The sequence below is a fragment of the Nannobrachium achirus genome (assembly GCF_963921795.1).
Source record: "Nannobrachium achirus genome assembly, chromosome: 5".
Taxonomy (NCBI): Eukaryota; Metazoa; Chordata; class Actinopteri; order Myctophiformes; family Myctophidae; genus Nannobrachium; species Nannobrachium achirus.
Window position 1 is genome coordinate 58,722,913 of NC_137814.1, and position 12,450 is coordinate 58,735,362.

The window sequence follows — 12,450 nt, forward strand, 5'->3', positions numbered from 1 at the left end:
TATTTGAAACATAGTCAGACTTGGAAGTGTGGCACCGATGGCTGCAGCCCACGACTCCATGCATGTTCTTTTCACATATTATGCTTTTATATATGTTATGTTTGCACTGCAAAGTGAGCAACGTCACAGCTGCTGTTGATTCAGAAATGCAGACATAATTACGATTACTGATTCCTTTGAAGACTCGCATTACTCACATTATTTGCTATAATTGATAACATGCAGCCACATAAAAGAGATGCTGCACTCCTATCTTCAATGAACTCTTCCATAGTGTGATATCTGTGGCATCTGTATTAACTAAATGCATGCACATACTGTATCATATAGTTGTACATATTGAAGGATACCACACTGTAAATAGGGCTGTCACAATTATTACATAATCGTCTAATCGCAATTATTTGAGGTAATCGCGATTATTTTGCATAATCGTCATAATCGTTTCCATGTTGAGAAATGTTAATATAGTTTCAAAAACCTAAAAAAAAGTAGTGGAAATAGCAGATCTACAAGCTCACAACGTGTCACATTGCGAGGCGTTGTGAGCTTGTAGATCGGCTATTTTTTAAGCATAAAGTTGTCAAATATGCCTGTCATTTCTTTGTATATTTAGGTTATGTGTCATATCTGCCATTTGCAACTTCAAAGCCTACAAGCCAAACTGAAATGTAATTGTCAACGACAAAAACACAATTAAATTGTTAATCGCAATTATTTGGGTGACAATTAATCGTCATGTAAAATGTCATATCGTGACAGCAGTAACTGTAAAGCCAGAGAGCTTATTTTCATTAGTAATAGAAAGTACTTGACTCTGATCAAATATTGTTGTTATTCCTGATATTATATTCACACATTATTTCTGCACATAAATGAACACAAATGTCTAAATACAATAAAGTAAAATATATGCAATCAAGTCCTTGTACCAGGAAAGAACTGTCGACAATTATTTCAACAAATGTTGCCAATATTTCAACAGTCTCACAGACTGGGAATGCATTTTAATTTAAATGATTGCTTCAGCTTGTAACTCATTTACTAATAGTATTTGGCTGAGTTCAGACATGCATTAAAGGTCTTGATTTGAAATGACAATGGTAAAATAAACCCAGAAATTAACCCTGGCATTAGGTCTTCAATGAAAACCAACCTTTGCATTCAATACTGGGATTAAATGAGTCTATTCTCTGTGATTGACGGGAGAGATGGTCAGAGGAGCAGAGTTTGTACCACTATTGTTTCCACATGGATTTATGAACGGATAGAGTCTCTCAGTGAAGGTGCATCCAGTGAAAGAGTACAGACGCACTCCGGTGTCCGCATCATAAACAGAGACCAGACCCTCCTCGTAATCCACAAACACTCCCACCTTCTGGAGCTTCTCTCTTACAGGGAGGAGGATGCGAAGGTTGGCAAGAGCGTAGTACTCATTTACGTTCCTCATGTAAATCGACCAGCAACCGGCGTTGGGGCTCAGCGTGATCGGTCCCTTCCTGTTGATGGACTCTCTGGCCACTCCTACGCGCCACTCAGTCTTATCTTTAACCTGAACCTCGTAGTAAAACCGTCCCGAGGAGAAGCCTCGTTTTCCCAGGACAAAGAGACGTTTCGAGAATCTCTCTTTGTTGTCTGGGAGGTTCTGCTTTACGTCTCTGTGACTCACTTGTTTTCCATCCTCTGACAGGACGAGTTCACAGTGTGCCGTATCAGGGTCCAGAGTCACATCCACTGCATATCGCCGGATCTTCCTCAGCTCTGCGTCGCGCAGCTTCTTCTCCATCTCTTGACCGAGTGTCTATCCAGCCGAGCCACGGCTGTCCTAACAGTCCCCTCGTGTGGAGACGGCTGGACATTGACTGTTGTCCAGTCCTTGGTGGGTGGAAGAGTGTTGATGGGCGTGAAGTTCTGGAGGAGGTGGAGGTGGTCTCCGGTGTGCGAGAGCTGCTTCAGCTCAGAGCCCCTCTTCTTTAACACTGTGATTTCCTGTTGCAGCTCTTCGATGAAGCCTTCAGCCTGTTTCTCTGTTGTTTTCTGCTTCTCTTCAATCACATCAATGAGCTCAGCCTGGCTTCTCTCAATACAGCTGATCAGAGCAGCGAAGACCTGCACACTGTCTGCTATCTCTCTGTCTGCGTCTTTCTTGCTGAGCTCCACTGAGTGTTTGACCTCCTGGATCTTCACTCGCCTCTCCTGGATCATCCGCTGAACTTCAGCCTCTGTCTTTCCCAGCTCAGCCTTCTTGCCTTCGCATTCCTCTTTCAGAGATACGACTCGATGGGACTTGTGGTCTGACTCGGTGCAGAACTGACAAACGCACGTCTGGTCAGTCTTGCAGAACAGCTCCAGAGGCCTGTCATGTCTCTTGCACATGACGTCTTCCAGGTTCTTTACAGGGTCGATGAGTTTGTGTCGCTTTAACGCCGGTACTCTCTGATGAGGCTCCAGGTGAGTTTCGCAGTAGGAGGCCAGACACACCAGGCAGGACTTCAGAGCTTTGAGCTTGGTCTCAGAACAGACATCACAGGAGACTTCACCTGGGTTAGCAGGTTCTTGACAGGTGACTTCATCTGGTTTCGCATGTTCCTTAGTGCAGACTTCACCTGGTTCTTGGTTTGTGCTAGAATCCTCTTTCAGCTTTTTTGAATTCCTGAACTGATCAGCCATCTCTGAGAGAACTTTATTAACGGATAGTTCTGGTCTCTTGTAGAATCTCTTTTGGCATAGCGGGCACTGATGCAGACCTTTGTTGGTCCAGTAGCGTGTGATGCAGGTGTTGCAGTAGTTGTGTCCACGTGGAGTGGTGACTGGATCGGTGAACACCTCCAGACAGATGGAACACAGGAACTGCTCTTCAGACAGTAGAACACTGGCAGACGCCATCTCCACATCACATATTGTCCTTGAATGATACTTCTCTTAATTTATACCTGCAGACTCAATTCACCCTTTGTTAGCCTTCTGGTTGGTCCCTGACTGACCAACCAGCAGGCTATATCTGCCTTGTCCCGCCCTGGTTCCGCCTTTGTTATGTTGAATTAGCTAAAACCTAATTTGTTGAGAAATAAATACATTTAAAAACATGCTGACTGAGTCACTATAAAGCCACTGAGCAGCTCCATTTTAGAATTAAACACACAGAATAACAATACGAAGCAACTGAATTAAAATGGTAGTGGATGGAGTGTCCCACCAAGTGTCCCACCAAGACACAGCAACACATGGTTGTGAAGAGGGGCGGGACTTGACAAAGGATGAATTGCAGCAAAAGCGATACAAAACGAAATGTTTTTGTGTTAAAAAGTGAAAGCTCTACTGTGTTAATAATCGTTGATATAAGGCATTTGTGCAGTAAAAAGGGTCTCCAGCTCTCAGAAAAAAAGATTTTTCAAGTGGCTCACCAATAGACCTTTCGCTAAGCCCCTCTCTCTAACTGCGATGATTCGACCACAGCGTAGCAAAACACGAAAGCCCACCCATCTAACCACTTAACCCGATCGGCTGCTGTGTTAAGTGGGTCAGATGGGTGGGCCGCAAAAGCTTTCACAATTTTCAAACTGTACGGGGACTGCCCATAAGTCCTACATCTCATTAGTCCTACATCTCATTAGTCCTACTTTGGTTAGAGCATAGTTTTACTGAGGTTTGGGTTAGGTTTAGGTTTAGGCATAGTATTTTTCACCAGGTTAATATTCACCAGATTCGGACTAATGGGATGTAGGAACAATGAGATGTCGGACCAAACCCTGATCCAGAAAAGGTGGAGAAGCACTGATTTTAAAACCATACTCACTCAGCTGTCTACTTTCTGAACTCGTCTTCGTTGCTGATCAAATCCAATTGATGTCGAGGTTTATGTTTAGAGAGGTATGAGCTCAGCTGTCACATTAATGATTCAGTCGTGTTGATGCGAGCTTTTCTTTTAATAGATAATATAATCTCATCTGTCATACACTGCTGTGTGTCTAGTCTGTCTGGCTGATGCATCATTCACATGTCAGTCAGCGTTGCTTCACACCTTGTAAAAGTTAATTATTCCCTGTACTCGTGTTGTGCTGTCAGCCGGTTCAAAGGTGCAGAATGAAAATGTGAATTACATTTAAATTCTATTTGTTTTGATTTTTTTTCCTTCTTCTCTGTGCGGTGGATCTATTAATATTTTCCTTCTTTGAAGAGTTAGATTTTCAGATCTACTGTTTGCTCTGTCAGTCAGATGTGCATATATGCCACTTTAACCCATTTAGATCTGCATCCGTGTCACTTTATATTTGAACCACTTTAATCATTATTGTATGCTTTAACTATTTAAAAAAAAAGCAGATCTACAAGCTCACAGTGTGTGCTGTTTTAGAAAAATCATGAAAATGTGTGCAAATCTTGCAGCGAACATTTGTAACTCAAATATTTGCTTCTGGGGGGTCCCTGATACATAATATTTTGACATGAAAAAAGTTTGAGCACCACTGACATAGAAACATGCATTTTTTTCCAAAACCTTAGATATTCAAAGGCAAAAATAGCAGATCTACAAGCTTGCAGCGTGAGCTTGTATATCTGCTATTTTTTGATAGTTAAAGCTTAAAATAATGGTTAAAATGATAATGTGTTCCCGCCCGGTCTATATGGGTTTTGTATTGTAATGTTTCACTGCGTTATCATCGACCACGTTATGGATCGAAGTTCTTGCAGATATAGTTTAAGACACTGTTTGTCAATGTAGGGTTTGGGGACCACGAGGGGGTCCAACAGTCTGTAACAGTCTGTAACTCCACAAGTGTACAAATGTAACCAAATGGACCCGGGAGAGTTAAATAAACACTTTACAGAATGTATCTTGAATGTATAGATAGATGGGTGAATGTACCGTTACTTTATATCTAGGTTTATATTTTGACATCAGTATCTGCAATTATGCAGCAGATTTCAATCCACTTCTGATTTTAACCCATTGCACTCTGGTGAACTGATAGAAACCCCCTACCAGTGACATCATCAATGGGGAATCCAAGCTAAAAGAAATTGCAGGCTTTCTATTCCTGAAAAGTTACCATGCTATAACGGAAGCCATTGTTCTCGTGATAATGAAAATAAAATAAATAAAAAAGCGAGGCGGGTTTCTGAGAGACACATTCGGGGGAAAGGAGAAAATGGTGCTATTGTATCCTGAAACTTAGTGAGGACCAATTATTTGAAGATAGGTTGAAAAGTGGTGAAGTTGTCCTTTAAAACTAAGGTCTCAGAGTCACTTGCCCATCGGGCAAGTACAGGTCAGGTTTGACTTTGCCCAAAGATCATGCCCACTTGCCCGAAAAGTAAACCGTCTATTATAAAATGATAGGTAAATGATATGCACATTTGCGCTTGTAGAACAAATTCCTGTTAAATCCAATCGTTAACTGCAGAGTGACGACTTTGAAAACCAGAATGAGTGCTGACTGCTAGTTGTCAAAAGGTAGCATTGTTCTTGATGAATAGCCAGTCAGTAGATTAAAATATTTAATCAGATTAATCGCATGATTGTCCATAGTTAATCATGATTAATCGCAAATTAATCGCATGTTTTTATCTGTTCTAAATCTACCTCAGACAGATATTTTCAACATGGGTCATGGGAGTAGACAACTGCTTGCTTTTGCAAATGTTTATTATTATTGAAACAATGTCAAATACTGTCCAGAATCTTCTACAAGCAACAAAAGGTGTTCATAGGATGAAATCATAAACTCAAGCCCAACAAATAACAGGTGGGCATATTGATATACTAACTGTAAAATTGAGCACAAAATATTGTAGCCTCTGTACATTCCAATCTAATATAGTAGCATTTAGCTCCCTATTGAAAGTAGTTGAATAAATATGTAATGCCTAATGAGTTGTGGGGTAACAACAGTAAAAAGGTACTGCATCTACAATGACCACAGAAATCCACAACACAACAGCAAAACATAAGCAGCATGCACTGACATAGAGAACTGTGTCCTAAACTACGAAGAGGCCAAATGGCTAAAATTAAATAAACATGCGATTAACTGTGATTAAAATAACAAGTAAGACTCCCTAATCGGGAGATAAGCGAGAAGGCAATGGTAGCCAATCAGGAGGGAATATGGGAAATGGGACAGATCCATGTTGATAACATGACTTTAGAGATACTGTGTACCGCTTTGTGTGATTTTAGGGCAAAAACTGTAGGAGCAGTGTCCAAAAATGTGTTTTGCAAGAATCTGCCTCATGGTGGCGCTAGAAGAGGGCCATGTGAGAAATGAGGGGTTGTGGTTTGGCAGCCAAGGTATGTGTGTGCAAAGTTTGGCATGGATAGGGGCATAGGTCCGTCCTGCAAAGCTGGGCGTTGGCCAAGCTTCAAAGGATGTGTAGAGAAATTAACCCATAAAAGGCACCACTCACTTCACACTGCGTGTGATTTTCTGGCAAATGGCCAATCAGAGTGTGTCGAATTATCTATCCTACAATATCCAACGTAATCTTGCAATAACATCACAACGTCATCATCACAACCATGTAATTGGTCTTTAAAATCAATCGGATGATATGTTAAACATCAGTTAGCGACCAGTACCGAGGCAACCGGCCTGCATTCTAAGTTAAGCTGTAAGTTAGTTGTCAACACTCATTGACGGTGGATCTGCTGTGTGAAATGTTTCACTGGACGATACATCTGGAAGGAGAACAGAGGAAGAACCAGGCTGCTGTGCCGGTCGGTCACGAGATGATCTACTGCTTTGGAGGAGACAGAAACCTGACCACCATCGTGGAAGTACATGTCTTCAACACAGTGTCTTTATGCTGGAGGAAGTTGGCCCCTGTGACACCTGGAGGAGCAAAACGCCAGTTTCCCGCCGCGCGTGGAGGCCACAGTGCTGTGCTGATAGAATATATTGTTTACATCTGGGGAGGGTATCCTCGCTGCAGTGTGCTTTATGCCTTTGATGTCGACGCCAATATGTGGTGCAAACCAAGTGTTTCTGGGACTCTTCCAGTGGGGAGGTACGACCACTCAGCCTGTGTCTTGGGGAACGTCATGTTTATTCATGGAGGATGGCTCAACGCTGGAATCACTAGTGACATCTACAAGTTGGACACCACCGCTATGGTCTGGTCTTTGATTAACACCAGAGGAACTCCTCCACTTCCACTTCCCTCAATCTGTCACTCTGCCAACATCATCGGGACAAAGATGTTTGTATTTGGGGGCAGGGTGGAGTGTCGGGGCTACGGTCGGGGCTGCGACACAATGAGAGTGTTTGACACAGAGACCAACTGCTGGATGAACCGCGTTCCTTCTGCACCGCTTCTTCCAGAACACGGCTGTGATCATTCAGCCTTTACGTACAATGGAGAGCTGTACATATTTGGAGATCAGGACCGCAACGATCTGTGGAAATTCAGTGCAGAGACCTTCTCCTGGAGGAAGCTTGTAAAGCCCAAGGGGAAAGGACCGTCTCGGAAATATAAGCAGTGCTGTTGTATGATGGGAGATCGTATCATCCTCTTTGGAGGCGACAAAACACCTGACGACCTGTATGTCTTAGACTTGAGTCCTAGCCTGAAGACTTTATGTAAGTTAGCAGTTATTCAGTACGGTCTGAAGCGGTCTGGACTCCCACACAACATCAGGTGGGAACTGGCAGCCATAACTACCAACGTCGACTGAAACAATAACAGTACTCTTAAACCCTTCTTGTGCCGATCCCGAACAAGTTCTGTTTTTTTTCAATACAATACAATATTTGTTTTGCTATTTTACTTACCCTGAGCTGCTTGTAGAGATGTGGGTGGGCCTGGCTCGTCCTACGCTTTCCAACGACCTATTCTAGATGGTCCGACGATTTATTCCATTGAAAATGGCCAGATGCCAAGTTTAGAGCCCCCCAATTTTTACTCAATCTTTACTGTCGGCGGCGCGACGTATTCCGGGGTGCCGATCCCGAACTAGTCCGGCTTTTTTAATAAAATGAATTAATTAATCGGAGGCCTCAGCGAAGCCTCTGTCTAAATTTTGATCCAGGCCGCCGACCGAGGTCCCTTTCCACCGGCCCGTAATCGGGTAACGCCGCCGCATGGCGCCGCCTAATCCAATACATTCTCACATCTTTAGAGAGCATTTTCTCTGAACTGTGTTCCTATGGTAGCAGAAAAGTTTTATTTATGGCTAAATCACCGCAAATCGGGCTTCTAAAATGAGTGATAGCCTATAGCCATCTGTTAGCTCTCTTCCTCCGGGTGATTTTCATTCCACTGGTCACCGTGTTATGAAACGCCACTGCTTCGTGGGTGCCTGTATGTAACAGCGGTGGGCTATGAGAGTATCTCTGGCACTCTGGCGCCCTTGTGTGGCCTTAGCACAGTATGAGTTAAAACACACACACACACACACACACACACACACGCACACACGCACACACACACACACACACACACACACACACACACACACACCCTAAACAAGTACAGTGAGCCCTCTAAAACAAGTAAGACAGTGAATAAATGATGTCGAGGATGAATGGATGAATGAATGAATGACTGGAGACCAAAGCCTGCAGAACCGAGGGAGTAGTGAAGCACAATGGACAAGGTCGCCGATCATAGGTACTGCAGCGGACCCCCATCTCAAAATATGTTGTTCCAGGGACACCCCCCCCCCCCACCCCCACCCCCAGAAGCTAATATTTGAGTTACAGTTGTTCACTTTTAAAAAGATATATTCAGATATTCAGATATATTGCAAAAAAATATAATGAAAGCAAGGTTGTTACAAAAATAGCAGATCGACAAGCTCGGAGCTTGTATAGATATATGCTTGTATATCTGCTATTTTTTATATTCCAGGTCTTAAAGGGTTAAAGTAATGTGGTGGTTGTCAATCACAGTATGAACTCAGACTTCTTTTTTTTTTACTCCACTACTTTTCACTGAGAAAAACTCTCTGAACCCTGACCGGGGGCGGAGCTAGTAGAGCATGTTTTAACTTTCAAAGTGAGGCATTTCTTTTTTCTATTTTTTTTTTACATTAAGCTAATCATCTGGGGACCCCACAAAATAATGAGAACCACTGCTCTACAGTAAGTACTGAGGGTTTAAGTGATTTTCAGACATTTGAGTTTTAAATGTCTGATAATACACATTAACTCTCGAATACCTGGAACGCGCCTGAGTCGCGTTAGATTTTAACCACTTTAACCATTATTTTATGCTTTAACTTTAGAAAAATAGCAGATATACAAGCTCACAGCGCGGCACCGAGTGCCGCGCTGCGAGCTTGTAGATCTAGTCTTTGAATATCTTTGACCCGATCTTTGACCCGACTTCTTCCTCTAAATCAGTGGTTCTCAAACTTCTTCATGTCAAGGACCCCCAAAATTACAGGTATTTAGCCACGGACCCCCATCTCAAAATATGTTGTTCCAGGGACCCCCAGAAGCAAATATTTGATTTACAAATGTTCGCTTTTAAATAGATATATGCAAAGACTTGCAAAGAAAAATCATGACTTTTCAAAAATAGCAGATATACAAGCTCGCAGCGCGGCACTCGGTGCCGCGCTGTGAGCTTGTATATCTGCTATTTTTCAGTATTTAAAGCAGTCAATAATCGTAGGCCTAAATGGGTTGTTAACATCCGAGCTCGGATACGTTATGAGCTGACACACAGGTCTGTGAGCCGAGCAGGTGCTTCATATGCTCTTTAATTGTATTCTAACCCGGAGGTCACAGAATTATATCCAGAGGTCACAGGAGCGTCCCCAAACGGGCTCCTCAAGGTCACATGTCATTAGCGCAGCGGGACTCATGGGACACGAGGAGGGGAAGCAACCAAACGCTCGTGGAAATGTGGCAGAGGTCGCAGAGGTCATCGGTCATGGTCACGTGATGGAGAGTTCATTAAGATGTCAGGTTGAATATATTTGCCCCCTGATCTCAACACTGTGAGCTAGTTTCAATCCATTCATTACCCATTAAAGGTGAATCTCGGCCAAAAAGGCAATCTTACCTCTAAAAGTACTTATTTTCCCCCCAAAGATGGTCCAGGTGTTGTTTTTTTTCAGAAGATGCAATATATTCCATTTTGCGTCCATCTGTCCTACCCGACCAGGGCTTCAGACAGGAGCGATCGGAGAAATTGTTAAAGGTGATACACCATGAAAATTCACTTTTCCTATTTTAAAACCTTTTTTTGGGGTCCCAGTCCCACTAGCACCTTCTATCCTCACAAAGTCCCATTTCAGACCGTTGTGTCTTTCTCTGGTTTTGGGAAGGTGGAGGTTAAAAGCATAAACGGACGTTTTTGAAGTTGTTTTTTTTTTTTTTTTTTTTTTTCAAAAATATTTTTTTTTTTTTCATTTTTTTTTTTTTTTTCAAAAAGATGGGGGGTGGCGCAGTTCAGGCCAAAGGTGGTACTGCAGCTGACAATGCTCTGAGAGCCATTCAAAAATGAGAGGCTCTCTATTCAGGAGTGGTAATTTAGCCTCAAACCTTTTGAAAAACGTTTTTGGGACATAAACAATATGACATAAATACTTTTTAAATGCATGGTGTATCACCTTTAAGGTGGTTGCACACTGCACTGCGTGTTTTCGTTGCGTTTTGGAACTCCGAAAGCCGTAGGCCAGGGAGAGAGAGAGGAAAGAGAGAGAGAGCAAGGGACTCAGTGCGACAGCTGCGAAAATCGGGAAAAATCAACCCTGGTCCGAAAATAAATACGAAACGGGCGGCAGTATGCAAACGTGATTGACATAACGTGAGGTTGATATTTCAAAAAGGTTGCCATTTTCTTTAGTAAACATCTGTGTTCCTAAAATAAAGTTAAAAAATAAGTTACGATCTGTTGAGGACATTTGATCGTAAAATTATAACTTTGCTTGTAACTTCTTGTAACTTGAGCCAAAAATGACCCAAAAAAAAAAGAAAATCTCAGTTACAGAAATATGAATGTAACTCAGTCACCAGCAAGTTACAGCAAAATGTAACTTAGTTCGTACAGGGACATGCTGGGACTCTGATTCAGCCCGGGAAAAAGAGTTGGAGAGGCCCTCATTGCGCGCAATAGAGAGATATCTCTCTATAGCGCTGCTGCTACTCAAAGATTTGCCATTTCAGATCATGACAAGTGACAAGCCAGTGGGACAATTACATGAGTTATATTTCGTTGTTGTCGGGTGGAAACCTTGTATGTCCAAAACCGTTTGTTTTGTATTTATCATTTTAAAAATGATTTAAACTAGTGAAAACAGCCGATAGATCTGCTGTTTTCACTACTTTTGTGCGACGGCCTTGTATGATGAAGCAGGGCTTTGCGGAAAAAAAAAAAAAAAAAGAAACGTGGAGATACAAGGTTTCTGCCCGACAGTGACGATTTTACTTTGTTGGCCGCCCAGCCCCCAAAATGGAACGAAGGCCGACATTTTACTTTTAATTTTTTCCTAATGGCCGGCCTGGACCGGCCGGGAATGAACCGGCCGTTCGGGAATTGTCCCGCTTTTCCCAATGGCCAGCACGTCCCTGTCCCCAACACTGCCTGTTTGTAATCCTCTGTGCTCCGTGTGTTTCAGTGCCACAGGAACTACGTCCCGGTGTGCGGCTCCAACGGGGACACGTACCAGAACGAGTGCTACAGGCGACAGGCCTCCTGCAAGCAGCAGAGGCTCATCTCCAGGGTGTCCGACGGCTCCTGCTCCGCTGGTGAGTCCAGTTTAATTAAAACCCATTTTAGACCTGAGAAATAACCTACGCATGTCTTCTAAATGGTTTTCTGAAATCTGTGGTGCTCAAAGTTTTTAATGTCAAGGACCCCTAGAATTATATGTATGGCCGCATGCCCCCCATCTCGAAATATTATGTGTCGGGGACGCCCCCCAGAAGCAAATATTTGAGTTAAAAATATTGTAATTGTAGACTAAAAAAAGAAAGAAAAAAAAAAAAAATTAGAATATGGAGTTGGATTCGTGTTTTTACTTAAATTGACCACTCTGTACTTGGTCCCCTCTTTTTTTTTACCTCTACACCAAACCTATTTGCCAAAAATAGCCGATCTACAAGCTCTCAAAGAGCTGTTGAGAGCTTGTAGATCTGCTATTTTTTGGCTAAAGTGCTCCTCAGAATGGGGATGCGAGTTGTTCAAGTTGTTCCTTTAAAAGAATGATCCTATCACAAAGATTTGGCGGCCCCCCCTGTAGTAACTCTGAGGACCCCCTAGGGGCTCAATAATGCCTCCCCCTGGCCAGCCGGGACGCTGATGGAGGGGAAAGGAACTGGTTGGAATAACGTGTTCCTTCCACGCACTACGTCCATCCTGGGGAAATCTCCACTGTCACGTGAAAAGAAGCAACTTGGACTCCTCATGCATAGAAGGAAGCATGAGGTCAGTCCGTTGTCTCCCCAGGCGCGGCAGAGGGAGAGCAGAGCCCAGGATTACATAGGCAATTGGCACTGG

General features: G+C 43.0%; 1 protein-coding gene and 1 pseudogene across 2 annotated transcripts in view; one reads left to right on the top strand and one right to left on the bottom strand.

Moving 5' to 3' along the window:
• tmeff1a (transmembrane protein with EGF-like and two follistatin-like domains 1a) overlaps positions 1 to 12,450 on the top strand; it is a gene marked incomplete at both ends in the record, with an annotated part of 134,576 nt that overhangs the window by 77,261 nt on the left and 44,865 nt on the right. The window contains one exon of the mRNA XM_080725935.1: positions 11,570 to 11,699. Coding sequence (XP_080582061.1) covers positions 11,570 to 11,699 — 130 coding nt within the window. The remainder of the gene's footprint in view (positions 1 to 11,569; positions 11,700 to 12,450) is intronic.
• Positions 1,187 to 2,886, bottom strand: LOC308286115 (E3 ubiquitin-protein ligase TRIM21-like; annotated as a pseudogene). Its single transcript has one exon. The product of its transcript is annotated as an E3 ubiquitin-protein ligase TRIM21-like (transcript).